Raw genomic sequence first — 18,496 nt, 5'->3', positions numbered from 1 at the left:
CTATTAGTTTTGCATTTATACCGTTAGGTCTGTTACAGAGCTAGTCCCTTTTTTCCCCTTGGCTGAAGAATACTCTGTCCTTGATTTTTTCACAGAAGGGTAATAAACCAGGCCGGGCGCCAATCAGTCTGGTTTGGTACAGAGATGAAAAGGATTTTGAGAGGTCTTTTGTTTATATATAAACAGATGAGACTTCAGGCCAAAGTGGTCATGTTTTAGAAGTGACCTGTATAAAGAAAGGGGAATGGTCAGCTCTCTAGCTGAACTGAGCAGTTTAGTTCAGTCCTAAACTGGTCGGGGGTTCAACAGGGAGCTGTGTGGAAACTCTCTCTCTCTTTCTGCCCTTCAACTTCAACCTGACAGCACGTGTTCATTTATACTGGGTTTTAAATGGAGTTTGCTTATTGGAACTGTTGTGTATATTCAGAACAGCATAATTAAGTCCCGTTTGGATAGACTGAGTTCTGTAGGGATTCATTATTCTGTTCTTTGTGTTTTATTGTGTAATTTTGTGAATAAATTTTTGCCTGTATTAAAATCTAGTAATTAAACCTAGCTATCTTACTCCAGGTAATTTTTACTGTACACTTATCAAAATAAATTGCAAAATTATGGTCTGGGCTGCCTGCTTAAGAATGTTTTGAGTGGTCTGGCTTAGTCCATTCCAGATTGGAGGGTCTTTGCGGGATTTTGAAAAGTGAGTGGAAGGTGCTAGTGTCTTTATTTGGGTGTTGACTTGGTTAGGTAAACAAAGTTTGGGATAGTAATGGCTCTTTCAATCATCAAAAGTTTTCTGGAAGTGGATGTGGAGACTTTGGAAGGTTTGCAAAAGATGAATAAGACCAAGCTGCAGGAATTAACAGAGAAGCTAGAATTGGATCTGCCTGCTTCTGTGAAGAAAGGAGAGATAATTACAGCAGTAGCTCAGCATTTAACCTTGCTGGAAACACCAGCTGAATGTATAGAAATGGCAAGAATTCAATTGCAAATGAAGCCATGTGAGTTAGAAGCGAGAGATAAGGAAAGGGCAGCAGAAATGAAACAGTTTAAGTTACGATTAAAATCAGAAGAGAGGGAAAAGAGAGAACCGCAGAATGGAGAGAAAAAGAGAGAGCAGCAAAAGAGAAAGAAACAGAGACAGCATTTGAACTTCAAAAACTGGCACTTAAAAAGGAAAGTCAGCGTAAAAGGCTGGAGATAAAAGCCGAGGGTAGACTCAGTGAGGAAGACAGTGAGGATGAGCAAGCCCCTGGTATCAGAAGCCTAATGAGAAACTTTAAGTATGTTCAAGCATTGCTTAAATTTGATGGGAAGGATGTGGAAGCCTTTTTCATCTCATTTGAAAAGGTGACTAAACAAATGCAGTTGCCAGTGGCAAAGTGGGTTTTGTTGATCCAAACAAAACTTGTAAGTAGGGCTAGTGAGGTATTTGCATCCCTATCAGAGGAGGTGTCTGGGGAGTACGAGGACGTGAGAAAAGCCATTTTAAGTGCATATGAGCTTGTACCAGAAGCCTATAGACAATGTTTCAGGAAACTAAGGAGAGACCTTGGTCAAACCTATATTGAGTTTGAAAGGATCAAACAGAGTAATATTGATAGATGGATAAGAGCTTTAAACATCGAAAAAAACCCATAATGTCCTTAGAGAGGTAATTATTTTGGTGGAATTCAAAAATTCACTGCCTGAAGTAGTGTAAACTTATGTGGAAGAGCAGAGAGTTAAAACACCAAGGTTAGCAGCTGAAGGAGCTGATGATGCTGAGCTGGTCCGTAAAACACGATTTGGCTTCCAGAAACATTTTCAGTCCATGAGGGATAGACACCAGGGCAAAGAGAAGTCCTCATGTGGAAAGGGAAAGGTAGAGCTCGGTGAAGATCATAAGGAGAACTTACCACAGGGTAAAAAAGAAACCCTTGAGGGGGACAAAGAAGTTAAAAAAACTCCAGTGGATTCATTATAATAAAGTGGCCCACACAAAATCACAGTGTTGGTGGGCTCGGAGAAAGCCAGATGTAGGAAAACCAGACAAGCCTGGAAGTTTTGTTGGACCAGTAACAAAAAGCGCAAGGGAAGTTAGACAACTGCCTCAGAGTGTATGAGATGATCAGAGGTTGATTAAGGAGGAAGTGCCAGATCAGCTTAAAAAATATACATACGGGGTAAAGTTTATTCATATAGGCCTGGAGTAGTAGGTAAGGAGGTTACTCTATTAACGGACTCAGGATCTTTTCAGTCTGTAATGCTGAAGGATGAGGAGATATGTACTCCTGAGGGATTATTGCCAGAAAAGGTACAGGTAGCATGAATGCATGGTGAGACAAAAAAATGCTCAATTATGTAAAGTGAGGCTACAGAGTCCAGAGAAGAGTGGAGAATTTGTGATAGGAGTACTTGACAAACTCTCAGCTCCAGGAATACAATTTGTCCTTGCAAATGATTTAGCTGATTCACCAGTAGGTGTACTGCCTACTCTAGTTGAAAAGCCAATGGAGACGCAGGCAACTGAAGAAATGAAGGATGTTTATCCAGGAGTTTTCCCAGATTGTGCGATCAGAAGATCACAGAGGCACAAGTTGAAGCAGGAGAGATCAAAAGGCACAGATAAGGAAGCTGCCTTAGCTTTATCCAAAACTTTCTTTGATCAGATAAGTGGAACAGAGAAGGAGCAAATGGGTAAGCATGCTTAGCTCTGGTAAGCTGACTGAATTATAGCAGAAAGATGAGAACTTAAAACAGTGATATCAAAAGGCATTTACAAAGAAGGAAAGTGAATTTATTCCTGTGTGTTATTACTTAACAAATGATGTCTTAATGGGGAAATAGAGGCCATCACTCATTCAAGCAGATGAAATATGGGCAGAAATTCATTAAATTGTTTTGCCAGTAGGTTATAGGAAGGAGGCACAACAGTGGCGTGTGAGTTACTACTTGGAGGTCATTTAGAGGCGAGGAAAAAAACAGGCTAAAATACAAAGACATTTTTACTGGCCTGGACTACACAAAGATGTAGTTGAATTTTGCCAGACGTGTCATTCAGATCAGCTAATCGGAAAACCACAGGTAGAAATAAAACCTGCACCAGTAATGCATATTCCAGCATTTGAGGAACCTTTCACAAGAGTCTTGATTTTGTGTGTAGGTCCCCTACCTTAAATAAAAAGTGGGAATAAGTATTTATTAGAAGAACTACTTAAATGTCTTACTAGATACGGACTACCAATAGAGATCCAGTCAGATCATGCTATTCAAGGAAGTTTTGGATAACTTGGGAACAAAGCAATTCAAATCTGTGTAGCATCCAGAAGCACTAGAGAGAGATGGCATCAAGCACTAAAGACCATGTTGAGGGCTTATGGTCAGGATTATCCAGATGATTGGGAAAAGGAAGGTTCGATTGTACTTTTTGCGATTAGACATGCACTGAATGAATCAACCAAATTCAGTCCATTTGAATTAATTTTTGGGCATGAAGTAAGAGGACCGTTAAAATTGATTAAGGAGAAATTAATAAGTCAGAATTCAGAGACGACCCATTTGGACTATGTGTCAAATAAATAGAGCTGGGGAGTTGGCGAGACAGCATTTAAAAGTATCCCAGCATGCAATGAAACAGGAAGTGGATAAGAAATCACAAATTTGCAATTTTGCCATTGGGGATATGGTATTGGTATTACTACCAATAATAGGTGAAACTTTAAAAACAAGGTTTAATGGACATTATCAAAATGAGAAGAAATTGAGTGAAGTGAACTACTTGATAAGGACTTCAGATAGGAAGAAATCTCACAGAGTGTGTCATGTGAATATGCTCAAAAGGTATTTTGATAGGGAAGGAAAGCAAGACGAGAAGGTGTTAATGACTACAGCACAAAAGGAAGAGCCAAGTTCAGAGGATTCTGAATTGGACATTCCTGAAATCAAATTGTCCAATGAGGAAGTTGTTACCTTCCACAAGAAATTTGAAATTACCTGAAAGAGTTATTGCTATCATATGTGAAAATAAACTGAGAAGTACTAAACTAATTATGCATGATGTAGAGATAGGAGATGCTGTTCTGGTTAAGCAACATCTTTATAGACATAACCCTCTGAAGTTGATACATGTTCAGAAGGAGATAGAGTGCATGCTCCAAGATGGCATAATTGAAGTGAGTTAGTGTCTGGAGCTCATCCATAGTCATGGCCCCAAAGCCAGATGGTACCCAATGATTATATGTGGATTATTGCAAACTCAATACTGTTACAAAGACTGATGCATATCCAATTCCACGGTTGGAGGACTGTGTCGAAAAAATGGGACAAGCAACTTACGTTTCTAAGTTGGACTTGCTCAAAGGCAAGTACCTCTGTCAGAGAGAGCAAAGGCAATTTCAGCTTTTGTAACACCAAATGGACTATATCAGTTCAAAGTCATGCCATTTGGTGTGAAAAATGCTCCAGCCACATTTCAGAGACCGACTAATAAGGTAATTGCCGGATTACCCACCTGTGTGCTGTATATTGATGACCAGGTGATTTTCAGTCACTCATGGAAAGAACATTTACAGCATTTATCGGACATGTTCGATCCCCTTCGGAAAGCAGGCTTGGTGGTCAATCTAGCTAAAAGTGAATTTAGCCAAGTCCAAGTCACCTTTCTGGCCACGTTATTGGACATAGACAAATGGCCATATAGGATGTGAAAGCGAAAGTAATTGGGGAATTTCCCACACCGTTGATAAAAAAAAGCCAAACTACAGTTCCTGGGGTTGAGTGGATTTTACTGAAAGTTTGTACCAAACTTTAGCAATGTGGCTGCTCCATTCACCAAATTGTTAAAAAAGGACAAGAAGTTTCAGTGAACAGTGGACTGTCAAAAGGCATTTGACAGCCTAAAAACTGTGTTAGCCACTGCCGCAGTACTAGCCAGATCGGATTACACAAAGCCTTTCAAGGTGTCTATCAATGTCAGTGATGTGGGTGTCGGTGCGGTGCCCCTGCAGGAGGATGACGAAGGGATAGAAAGACCCATTGGGTATTTTTCCAGGAAGTTGAACATCCATCAACAGAAATATTCAATGATGGAGAAAGAGACTTTAAGCTTGGTGTTGGCATTACAACATTTCGGTGTTTATATTGCCAGCAATGCATCTGAGACAATCATATACACTGATCACAACCCATTGACTTTTTTTTAGATTAGATTAGATTAGATTACTTGCAGTGTGGAAACAGGCCCTTCGGCCCTACAAGTCCACACCGACCCGCCGAAGCGCAACCCACCCATACCCCTACATTTATCCCTTACCTAACACTACGGGCAATTTAGCATGGCCAATTCACCTGACCCGCACATCTTTGGACTGTGGGAGGAAACCGGAGCACCCGGAGGAAACCCACGCAGACACGGGGAGAACGTGCAAACTCCACACAGTCAGTCACCTGAGTGTGGAATTGAACCCAGGTTTCTGGCGCTGTGAGGCAGCAGTGCTAACCACTGTGCCACCGTGCCGCCTCATTTGTGGGAAAATTTAAGGACAAAAATGCCAGCCTGTTTAGATGAAGCTTGTTGTTGCAGCCAATCAATTTGACAATTGTGCAGGTGGCAGGTCATGAAAACGTGATTGCCGATGCGGTATTGAGACTCGAATGAGAAACTGAGGCGTTCAGTGGTGGGTGTACTGCGGCCTGAATTTGCATGTGGTTGTGCATGTTTGCATGTTTATAGTTAGTATAGTGTGTTTAGACTATTAAGTAGGGTTTTGAAGGGTTAAAAATGAAACCATCTTTTTGTATTGATTTTTTTTAAGAGGGGGAGATGTCATAAAGCTAATCCCTTTTTTTTCTAAAAGCTGTCCTTGGCTCAAGGATACGCTGTTCTTCATTTTTTTTCAACAGGGTAATAAACCGGGCCGGGCTTCAATCAGACTGGTTTGGCACAGGGATGAAAAGGATTTTGAGAGGCCTTTTGTTTATATGTAAACAGATGAGACTTCAGGCCAAAGTGGTTATGTTTTAGAAGTGACTTGTATAATGAAAGGAAAGTGGTCAGCTCTCTAGCTGAGCTGAGCAGTAAAGTTCAGTCCTGAACTAGTTGGGAGTGCAACAGTCAGCTGTGTGGTAACTCTCTCTCTTTCTGCCCTCAACTTCAACCTGTAAGCATGTGTTTTATTTATACTGGATTTTAAAGGGAATTTGTTTATTGGGGTTATTGTGTATATTTGGAACAGCATACTTAAGTCTCGTTTGGATAGACTGAGTTCTGTAGGGGTTCTTTATTCTGTTCTTGCGTTTCATTGTGTAATTTTGTGATTGAATGTTTGTCTGTTTTAAAACCTGGTAGTCAACCTAGCTAACTTACTTCAGGTAATATTCACTGTACACTTACCAAAACAAATTGCAAAATTATGGTCTGGACTGTTTCAGAATGTTTTGAGTGGTCTGGCCAATTCCATAACAGGTCATATGCTATGATACAGTGATGATATCATGAACATATCTCTTAAAAATATATTGATATACTAACAATGAAACATAACACAACAAGAATTGCAATTCAAATTCATTTATTTCACCTGGAACAATAATGTCCAGGTTTGGTGGTTTCCAGAGCTATTTCATGTGTAGTTGTTATGGAAATTGTTTGCAACTATTTGCTAACACTCTGATGTATAACAAATGGTCACAAGTGGTCTGAGTGAGTAATGACTAGCTCCTCTTTAAAAGGCAATGCCTTCAGTCCCAATTATCACCTGGCTGTGAAAGATGTTCTTAAATTCATGAAGCTGCTGGATTTGATTGCTATCTGTGACCATATAGACCACCCATTTGGCAAAACTATAAATGCAGAATCAATTTAGCTCAGAGGCAATTGAATTAATTCTTCTAGGTATATTCAATTTAGCAAATTTGAAAATTTTTTAATGTCCAACATTTTCATTCAGTAAACTAGAGATTACGAGGTATGCAAAGGTGCTAGCAAAAGGGGTGAACTCTCTGCCAGTTTATAAAAGGGCAGAGGAAATTTTTCAGATGTGCAAAATGAATTGTCAGTATTTTTTTAAAAAACCGAGCCTAAGAACCATTTGTTCAAACAATTACAAAGTAACTTTCTGTCAAAATGAGCGTGCTTAAAAAGACCATAAGATTGAAGAAAAAACTTAGTTGTGTGTGTGTGTGTGTGTGTGTGTGTGTGTGTGTGACTTCCTCAAATTTTCACATTCTAATTAATCCAATTTTAAATATTCTTTACTCTGTGAGAATCATATCAGGAATAAAGTTCTCAAGTGTTTGTGTATATTTCAGCAGTAATTGTGACCAACTATCACAATCATCTTGAATAATCAAAAGCATGTGCTTTAGTCCTGATTTTCTGCTTTGGTTCAGTTGGTTGGGTGGTTAGCTTGTGATAAAGAATCTGGGTTCAATTCCTGCGCTGGCTGAGGTTACCATGAAGAATTCACATTCTCAACATCTCCCCTTACTGAAGGCAATGGTGACCCTTAGGTTAAGGCAACACCAGTCATTTCTCTCTAATGAGCAAGTAGGTCTATGGCCCAATGGGACTATGCTGACTTTACTATTCCAGTATACTTGAGAGTTGCACATGTGGACCTTACGGAATCCTCATTGTAGCAGACTCTGAAGAAATTGCCCAGAAAATTAAAATTGCTGCTGGGTGATTCTGCTACCAGAACTAAGTATCCACTTAAAGTGGAAAATTCAGAGAGTCCTGATTAAATTAACCAGATAGATATGTTGGAAAAGTTGTACCATTAAATATATCATCTAACCCCTGAGTAACTATTCAACTGATGCCATATGTAACTCACACACCTGCAACTACATCTCTATCAGATCCCTGATGTTCTCCCCACACAAGTACCAGGCTATGACCATTACCAGTTAGCAACAATCTAACCAATTCCCCTTGACATTTAATGGTATTACCATTATTAAATCCCCCACTATCACATTTCTGGGGGTTACCATTAACCAGAAACTCAACTGGACTCACAATGTAAATACAATGGCTACAAGAGTAGGTCAAAGACTAGGAACACTATGGCAAGTAACTCACCTCCTGATTCCCCAAAAGCATGCCCATCATCTACAAGACACAAGTCAGGAGTGTGTTGGAAACCTTTCCACTTGCCTGGATGGGTGCAGCTCTAACAACACACAAGAAGCTTGACACCATCCAGGTTAAAACAGCCCACTTGATTAATATTATATCCACAAGCACCCACTCACTGCACTGCTGATGCTCAGTAGCAGCACTGTGTTCCAATCTACAAGATGCACTGCAGAAATTCATTAAAGCTCCTTAGACAGCACCTTCCAAATCCATGACCACTACAATTTAGAAGGATAAGGGCAGCAGATACATGGGAACAACCACCAAGTTCCATCCTAAGTCATTCTGACTTGGAAATATTTTGCCATTCCTTCCCTGTCACTGGGTCAAAATCCCAGAATGCCCTCCCTAAGGGTATTGTGGGTCAAGTTGACTGCAGTGGTGCAAGATGGCCGCTCAGCACCACCTTCTCAAGGACAACTAGAGACGGGTAATAAATGCTAGCCCAGCCAGCGACAGCCCACATCCTACCAGTGAACAAAAACTGTGGTAACCTCCCTCCTTTTGGAAAATAGAAGGGGCAGAGATTGCTACTCCTTGAAAAGTCTGGCCCTTTATTTTATTTCCCTTTATTTTCCTTCCCTTTTCATTCAGTTTGCAGCTCCTATTGGTTTTCATTTGAACTTAAAGTGTTGAATGTACAATTCCAGATATGGGGCGATGATAATCTAATGACATTATCACTAGATTATTAATTATGGAAACTCAGCTAATGCTCCAGTTCGAATCATAAGAGGTCATGAAATTTGAATTCAATTTTTAAAAATCTGGAAGTAAGAATCTATCAACAATCATAAAACCCGTTGCTGATTATCAGAAAAATCCATCTGGTTCACTAATGTCCTTCAGGGAAGGAAATCTGCCATCCTCATTTGGCTTGGCCTACACGTGACTCCTGACCCACAGTAGTGTGGTTGACTCTCAACTGCCCTCTGAAATGCCCTTGCAAAGCCACTCAGTTCAAGGGTAAAGAGGGAAGGGAAATAAATGCATGCTAGCTAGGAATGTTCATATCCCATTTAAAAAAATCACAATTTCAGGAAGATAAACACATTAACATTTGGAGCATTCAACCATCATCTATACAAATGCTTAATTATACACACACGTGCCACTGAAAATTTTCACAGAGTGAACTGTGCATTCTCCATTCTCACATCTCCACAACTTAGAGCCCAGAGCAATAAAATTGTGCGTGTTTTCAAAAGAAAGACATAAGAAATAAATTACACCTGCCTTTTTAAACGTTTCTTTCTTCATGTACCTTTCAAACAACTGTGATGAAAACTAAAGAAAAAGTAAATTCTCACACGAAAACATGCCCCTTTACACAGATTGCACTTTATAATGTGCACATGCAGTACAGATGCTACTTTGGCTTTACTGGATGCCTCTTAGTGCCCAAAATACAGATATTATAAAAGCCCTGTTTCCATTCACCACAAGCCCTCCATTGCCATGAATGGTAGAGGTAACCCGAATTTAAATGGAGTGTTTGAGAGAATGAATGATTTTATTTGAAGATCTTAACATTCTGTATTTTACAGTTCTGCATGCATTTCAATAGCCTTGAGAAACCAGGGACCTGATGCTTTTAAACCTGAATTATATGGCAAAGCTATCATTGTGGAACAAACTATTTCTACACAGGGAACAAGACAGTACAGATTAAAGAGTGAATCAGGTAAAAGACGATTCTTTTAAAGCAACAGCTTTTTTGCCGTTTGGGAGAAATAGTTTTGTTTTTAATACAAAATACAACATGATTACATTTTTACGTAAATTGCGTGAAGACATTTTGAATATGACAACATTTTTATTAATTCATCATAATTTCCTTTACTAATTCAATACTTTGTCCCATATGATAAATATGGGTAGGGGATCAACCATCCAAGGAGCATCTCAGGAATAGGGAATTCGACGTTTCGAGCATAAGCCCTTCATCGAATTCCCTATTCCTGAGATGCTGCCTGGCCTGCTGTGCTTTGACCAGCAACACATTTGCAGCTGTGATCTCCAGCATCTGCAGACCTCATTTTTTACTCGATCAACCATCCAAGTACACTAACCAAGAAGAGAGGGAAAGTAGATAATCATTTGTCTCATTAAAACCAAATTGTGTCTTTTCACCACTTGGATCCAATCCCACTCCCAGACTCATTTATTTCAATAATCACCTTTTTAATAAGCAAGTTCTTACCTTTTCAAAACAAAAGACCCTTCTTAATTATAGTTTCTGACATAGTGCCATATTTTAATTGCACTCTCTGTATATACAACGTTTAACCTTCACTTTAGTTTATTTTGCTATTACCTTCAATTTGAACCTTTTCATTGTTATCTTGTCAACCATAAAAAGAAATATTACGACAACAAGTCTCCAAACGTCTGATCTATGAATGTTCATACTTACAAATGAGCTCACGTATAGAGGTATAATTTTAAAGATCTGACTCACGAATATTTGTTGTACTTATGAACGGTTATTTGGTATTATTCTGCATTGTTTTCTGTCTTTCATACAAATCAACTTGCTAATAGACTTGAGAACAGGACTTGTTCACAACCCAGTACTGCCTGCACTTAGTTTACCATAATGTGGCATAATCTCTGAAGTCTTGATCATTCGACAATTTTCTCAACTCCAGTGAGGAAAACCATAACATCTTTACTCTGTTTACAATTACAAACCCTGTTACAACTCTGAGACTGTTTTGTCATTAAATTATGTGCCTGTTTTGTTGCAGGATGGAATAGAAAACAGTAAACACATTTACAATGTGGTGTGATACATTATTACATAAAATTCTTCAACCTTTGTATTGCAGCAAATGTCATAACTTGAAATTTAGTGCACATGTTGTAGAAAATGTGGTACAAATTGATGTGAGAGCATAGGTTCTCTAAATTAGTATGCATAATATATCAATACATAACTCATCTGTCAACTAAATGAAAATAAATATTTGAGGTCCATACTTAACCTACAAATAAAGTCATAGAATTATAGAGATGTACGGTTTGGAAACAGACCCTTCTGCCCAACTCATCCATTCTGACCAGATATTCTAACCTAATCTAGTTCCATTTGCCAGCACCCGGCCCATATCCCTCTAAACGCTTTCTATTCATATACCCATCCAGCTGCCTTTTAAATGCTGTAATTGTGACAGCCTCTACCACTTCCTCTTACAGCTCAATCCATACACGTTCAACCCTCTGTGAAAAAGTTGCCCCTTAAGTCCCTTTTAAATCTTTCCTCTCTTAACCAAAACCGATGCTGTCTAGTTCTGGACTCCCCTACCCCAGGGAGAAGACCTTGCTATTTATCCTATCCATGCCCTTCATGATTTTATAAACCTCTATAAAGTCACCCCTCAGCCTCTGATGCTCCAGAGAAAACAGTCCCAGCCTGTTCAGCCTCTCCCTGTAGCTCAAATTCTCCAACCCTGGCAACATCCTTGTAAATCTTTTCTGAACCCTTTCAAGTTTCACAACATCTTTCCAATAGGAAGGAGACCAGAATTGCACGCAATGTCCTAACCAATACCCTGTACAGCCACAACATGACCTCCCAACTCCTGTACTCAAAACTCTGACCAATAAAGGAAAGCATATTAAACGCCTTCTTCACTATCATATCTACCTGCGACTCACTTTCAAAGAACTATGAACCTGCACTCCAAGGTCTCTTTGTTCAGCAACACTCCCTAGGACTTTACCATTAAGTGTATAAGTCCTGCTCTGATTTGTCTTTCCAAAATGCAGCACCTCACATTTATCTAAATTAAACTCCATCTGCCACTCCTCAGCCCATTAGCCCATCTGATCAAGATCCCATTATACTCTGAGGTAACCTTCGCTGTACACTATACCTCCAATTTTGGTGTCATCTGCAAACTTGCTAATTATATCTCCTATGTTCACATCCAAATCATTTATATAAATGATGAAAAGTAGTGGATCCAGCACTGATCCTTGTCACACTCCACTAGTCACAAGCCTCCAGTCTGAAAGGCAATCCTCCACCACCACTCTCTGTCTTCTACCTTTGAACCAGTTCTGTATCTAAATGGCTAGTTCTCCCTGTATTCCATGAGATCGAACCTTGCTAACCAGTCTACTATGAGGAACCTTGTCAACCACATTACTGAAGTCCATATAGATCACATCCACCATTCTACCTCATCAATCCTCTTTGTTACTTTTTCAATAAACTCAATCAAGTTTGTGAGATATGATTTCCCACGCACAAATCCAAGCTGACTATCTCTCATCAATCCATGCCTTTCCAAATATATGTAAATCCTGTCCTTTAGGATTCCCTCCAACAACCTGCCTACCGCTGTTGTCAGGCTTACCAGTCTATAGTTCCCTGGTTTTTCCTTACCACCTTTCTTAAAAAGTGGCACCACATTAGCCAACCTCCAGACTTCCAGCACCTCCCCTGTGACTATCAATGACACAACTATCTCAGCAAGGAGCCCAGCAATCACTTCCCTAGCTTCCCACAGAATTCTAGGGTACAACTGATCAGATCCTGTGGATTTATCCATCTTTTGCAATTTAAGACATCCAGCACTTCCTCCTCTGCAATATGGGCATTTTTTAAGATGTCACCATCTATTTCCCCACATTCTATATCTTCCATATCCTTCTCCACAGTAAACACTAATGCTCATTTAATAAATACTCGTTTAGTATCTCATCTATCTCCTGTGGTTCCACACATAGGCTGCCTTGCTGATCTTTGAGGGACACTATTCTCTCCTTCTTTCCCTTTTGTCCTTATTGTGTTTATAGAGACACTTTGGATTCTCCTTAACCCTATTTGCCAAAGCAATCTCATATCCCTTTTTGCCCTCCTGATTTCCCTCTGAAGTATATACCTACTGTCTTTATACTCTTCTAAGGATTCACTCGATCTCTCCTGTCTACACCTGACATATGCTTCCTTCTTTTTCTTAACCAAAACCTCAATTTCTCTAGTCACCCAACATTCCCTATACCTATCAGCCTTGCCTTTCACCCTAACAGGAATATATTGACTCTGGACTTTTGCTATCTTATTTTTGAAGGCTTCCCATTTTCCAGCCATCCATTTATCTTCGAACATCTGCCCCCAATGAACTTTTGAAAGTTCTTGCCTAATACCAACAAAATTGACCTTCCTCCAATTTAGAACTTTAAGTTTTAGATCTGGTCTATTCTTTTCCATCACTATTTTAAAACTAGGAGAATTTTGGTCACTGAATGCACTCCTACTGACACCATAGTCATCTGCCCTGCCTTATTTACCAAGAGTAGGTCAAGTTTTGCACCTTCTTTAGTAGTACATCCACATACTGAATCAGAAAGTTTTCTTAACAAATTCTTCTCCATCTAAAGCCTTAACACTATAGGAGTCCCAATCTATGTTTGGAAAGTTTAAATCCTATACCATTTCCATCCTATTACTCTTACAGATAACTGAGATTTCCTTACAAATTCGTTTCTTAATTTTCCATTGACTCTTGGGGGGGTGGGGGGTGGGGGGGGGGGGAGGGGGAGGTGTTGGTGGGGCAGGGGTGGTCTATCATACAATCCCAATAAGATGATCATCCCTTTCTTATTTCTCAGTTGTACACAAATAACTTCCCTGGATGTATTCCCAGGAATATCCTCCCTAAGTACAGCTGTAATACTATCCCTTATCAAAAATGCCACTCCCCCTTCTCTCTTGCCCCCTTTTCTGTCCTTCCCATAGCATTTGTATCCTGACACATTAAGCTGCCAGTCCTGTCCATCCCTGAGTCACATTTCTGTAATTACTATGATATCCCAGTCCCATGTTCCTGACCATGCCCTGGGTTCATCTGCCTTCCCTGTTGGGCCTCTTGCATTGAAGTAAATGCAGTTTAATTTATCAGTCCTACCTCATTCTCTGCTTTGTCCCTGCATACCCTGACTGTTTGACTCGCTCCTTTTCCCAACTGTATCAGTCTCAGATTGATCTCTTTCCTCACTATCTCCTGGGGTCCCACCACCCCACATTACTAGGTTAAATCCTCCTGAGCAGCTCTAGCAAACCTTCCTGCCAGTATATTAGTCCCCTTCCAATTCAGGTGTGGTCCATCCTTTTTGTACAGGTCACAACTACCCCAGAAGAGATTCCAATGATCCAAAAATGTGAATCCTTCTCCCGTACACCAGGTCCTCAGCCATGCATACATCTGCACTATCCTCCTATTGCTACCTTCACTAGCTCGTGGTACCGGGAGTAATCAAGATATTACTACCCTTGAGAGCCTCCTTTTTAAATTCCTGCCTAACTTTCTGTATTCTACCTTCAGAATCTTATCCTTATCACTTCTACTGTTATTACTTCCAATGTGTACAATGACCTCCTGCTGGTCCCTCTCCCCTTTGAGGACATTGTTTACCCTCTCGGAGGTATCCTTGATCCTGGCACCAGAGAGCCAACACACCATTCTGATTTTTCACTGCTGGCAACAGAAATGTCTGTCTGTGTCTCTGACAGGAGAGTCCCCTAACACAATCAATCACTTGGAACCTGATGTGCCCCTCATTATATTTGAGCCATTCTCAGTACCAGAAACTTGGCTGTACGTGCTACATTCCCCTGAGTGTCCATCACCCCCTACATTTTCCAAAACAGCTCCACTTGTTTGTAATGGAGATAGCCATAGGAGACTCTTCCACTACCTGCCTCTCTCTCCTACCTTTCCTGGAGTTAACCCATCTACCTGACTATATCTGTGGTTTTTTTTCCTTCCTATAACTGCCATCCATCACACCCCCAACTCCTGTAAATTTCTCACTGCCGCTCCAACCTTGAGATCTGAAAGGATTCCCAACCAAAGATACTTCCTACAGACATAACAATCAGGAATATGGAACCTCTCCCTAATCTCCCACATCCAACAGGAACTGCACATCACTCTACTGAAGGCCATCCTTGCTCCTTCACAATCCTATAGATGCAGATAATTGCTCTAAAAAAAACTGCTTCAGGCTAACTTAATACTTATGGTTTATATTTTTAAAATTTAATCAAGAGACAGATCACAATAAAACACGTAATCAATGATTTATACAATACAGATCTTTGATGAAAACTGCCTGTTATGCAAGATCCTTTAGTAATTCAAGATTCATTATTTCCCAGAGCGTGTAATTTCTAGAAAGAAGGAAGAACTCAACATTATATTAGAACAATTCAATATACAGGTATGGTTTGTTTTTCAATTCATAGTCCTTGTCAAAATTTAAATTAGCCTGCAATGAACAGTCAATAATTTCACAAGATCTTAGCAAATTCCACTGACCTCCATGTTAACGGATGTTTCAACTTGGTTATTGTGTAATAATAGAAAAAAGAATTTGAATTTAGCAGGTTTGGGTTTTGACAATGTTATTTAAAAATAATTTTTAATTATATGGTGAAAGGCTGTGGGTGGACAATGAGATTTATAGATGGTCAGAATCTTTTGGCCAATCAGGGTTCCTTCAGAAATGTGGAGCGATACTTCTATTCTAACAGTTATTTCAGAGCAAAGGACTGTCAGAGAAAGGCAAACTATATTCTCCTTTCACAGCAGTCAGCTGCTGTATTCTGAAAATTAAAGGTCCACTTTGACAATTGCTGTAAATGGTAACTGCAAAATGTTAAGTGTGATCCAAGGATACTGGGGAGGATATGGTGTGAGATGGTTAACAGGATAGAATGCCAGGTTATAAGGTATCAGTTGGATAGGGTGCTTGGGTATTAAATAAGTGGAGTGCCAGCTGGGGATGGATTAGGATATCTGGAGTTAGGATGTCAGATGGTTGGAGGACACCAGTTTGGGAGAGTTTAAGATGCCAGATAGACAGGTTGCCGTGGGAAAGGGATAAGATGCAAAATGATCGGAGGGAAGATATAGAATGACATGCTGATACTGCTGGGCCATATCATGAGCGTGTCTCTTAAAAACATATTGATACACTGATAGAGACACCACAACAACACCCCTTCCACACAAACATTTTCCATGATGGCTGCTTGACCCTGGGAGTCCAGGAGCAGTTCTACTGGCAGCATCCTATGTGGGGGTATCGAGTGTTAGTGCTCTTGGTAGTTGGCACTTCCTCATTCTGGGTCCTAATACTAGTAGAAAGCTGGTTAGCCAGCAACTTGGTGCTGGAGTTTTAGAAGATCTGGCAGCATTTCTAATCTGTCCTGCATTTGGAGTTAGTTACATATGAGGAGGGCCATCTAACTCCACGACTCAGAGAGATCTGAAGAGCTGTTTTCACTATATCATTCAATATTCCATTGGTTTCATTGATGTTGCTTTGTACTGGTTGAACACGTTGAAGTTTGACTTTAGTAATATTCCAAGGTCTTTTTCAGTTTTCTCACTGTTGACTCAAAGCACTCATTGTTCCCTAATAAAGGTTTTCTGCTTTACTATTACCACGTTGGAAAGTTTAGCAGTTTCTGGATAAAATACACTTTTTACTGTTTACAAATTATTTCAATCATGCAGTAATTCTATATTTTCGAGGATTTATAAACCTTTGAAATACTCAAGCATGCAGTACTTTTCAGTTCAACATAGTCTGTACAATGCCAACCTTTACATAGTCTCACAGGAGCAGAGCATGATAGGTGCCTTGGATCAAATTGAGTTTTTGTTTTATATTGAACTTTTTAACTCATTCTCTTCTAATGCTAGATTCAGTGTGGAAGAGATGAATGCCTATGGTTTCACACACAAATTCTTAGCAGCATGTCCTTCACCTGAACCAATCTGCCTGCATGTTAGGGCTTCCTCGAGGAGTGAATTTGCATGAGTTCATGAAAAGTACAGTCAAGCTTTTCTATAACGTAATGGTTATATTCTTGTGCAGCTCCACATTATAGAAAGATTGTACTTTAGAAACAGCACTTAAAGTGTTGGTGTTACAGCCAACATGTTTTAAAAGTTCGCGTTTTAGAAACAGCATCCTCAATTCATCAATTACGTTACATTGATGAAACGCATGTTACAACAGAATGACCTGTTGTTACCATTTCGAAAAGGCTCTAAGGCCAACAACTGCCACTAGATGGAGCTAGATGCACACAGCACAGAATTAGAATATTTCTTTGAAGAATGTGGGTTTAGAGCCCATCAACCATGGAACCTTCTAGACATGGCCCACCGTTTCAATTCCAATCTGGAATTTATGATGTTTTCTAATCCACAAATTAATAGACTTATCAAATCGTACAAATTGAATTGTCCCATGATCATGCACCCAGTCAGTGAACGCTTTATTGAGTAGCAATGCGCTGGTTTCAAATTCCAGATCCTATCCTGAGTTAGAAACCAGAAAGGGGCTTACAATCTGATGCTGGGAGGTTATGCAGAACCTTTTTGAAGGACTGATCAGACTCCTGCTGGAGGACTCACACTCAGGCACTGCACAGGGCATGCTGGCCACACTGCATTAGGATAAAAAGCTCCTGGTGGTCATCTTTAATGGTATTGTGCATTGGGAGTACACCGTGCATTCCAAACAGTTTATAGCTCTGGTAGAGATGTTGGCACAGCTGTCATTCTGTTCAATTCACACACAGAGCTTAATACACCAGGAAGCATCTGAAGAAAGGTCGCTGGACCCAAAACACTAACTCTGCTTTCTCTCCACAGATGCTGTGGAGGTTTTCCAGCAATTTCAGTGTTCATTTCAGGAAGCATCTGTGAAGGAAAAAACTGAATAAGTAGCTGGAATTTTCCAGAGGCAGGGTTTGGGGGACGGTCAGGTCCACAATATTTCTACAGGCTATGGGATCTGGGGCCATATTTTAGCCATGACAAACCAAATAAGTGGCTGTCACTGATTCAATGCTTCTATGAAGAAGGGTGTATGTCCCCCATCAGCTACTGGCTCCAAACTAGGTTTGGAGCAGACGGTCTTTACCGCAAACCATCTTTTAAAACATTTCCCTGCATTTACTACATCTGTGTCTCCAACAATAAATGCAAGGATGAAAACAGAAAACCACAGGTGCTAGAAATCTGAAACAATCACGCAGAATGATGGACAAATGCAGAATCTGTGGGCAAGACTTGACATTTTGAATCCGTTATGAGTAAATGGAGTGTCGGAGGCTGAGGGGTGACCATATAGAGGTTTATAAAAAAATGAAGGGCACCGATACAGTAAATAGACAAGGTCTTTTCCCAGATACAGGAGTCTGAAACCAGAGGGTATAGTTATAAGGGGAGTTTTCACATGTACACTGAACCCTAGCAAATTTACCTCACCACAACTTCTCTTGACATCTCCATTAAGTTATTAGACTGCTCTACTGATGTTTAAAACTCAGTGTTGAATATGGAA

At 40.0% G+C, this 18,496-nt stretch overlaps 1 protein-coding gene across 1 annotated transcript in view; it reads left to right on the top strand.

The window, feature by feature from the left end:
- Window positions 1–18,496, top strand: part of LOC132808013 (structural maintenance of chromosomes protein 6-like) — a 125,180-nt gene that overhangs the window by 26,830 nt on the left and 79,854 nt on the right. The window contains exons 5-6 of the mRNA XM_060821910.1: window positions 9,667–9,803; window positions 15,291–15,352. Coding sequence (XP_060677893.1) covers window positions 9,667–9,803; window positions 15,291–15,352 — 199 coding nt within the window. The remainder of the gene's footprint in view (window positions 1–9,666; window positions 9,804–15,290; window positions 15,353–18,496) is intronic.

Source organism: Hemiscyllium ocellatum, chromosome 3, assembly GCF_020745735.1.
Source record: "Hemiscyllium ocellatum isolate sHemOce1 chromosome 3, sHemOce1.pat.X.cur, whole genome shotgun sequence".
NCBI lineage: Eukaryota > Metazoa > Chordata > Chondrichthyes > Orectolobiformes > Hemiscylliidae > Hemiscyllium > Hemiscyllium ocellatum.
The sequence above is the reverse complement of the archived record's forward strand: the minus strand, read 5'-3'. Positions and strand labels throughout refer to the sequence as shown.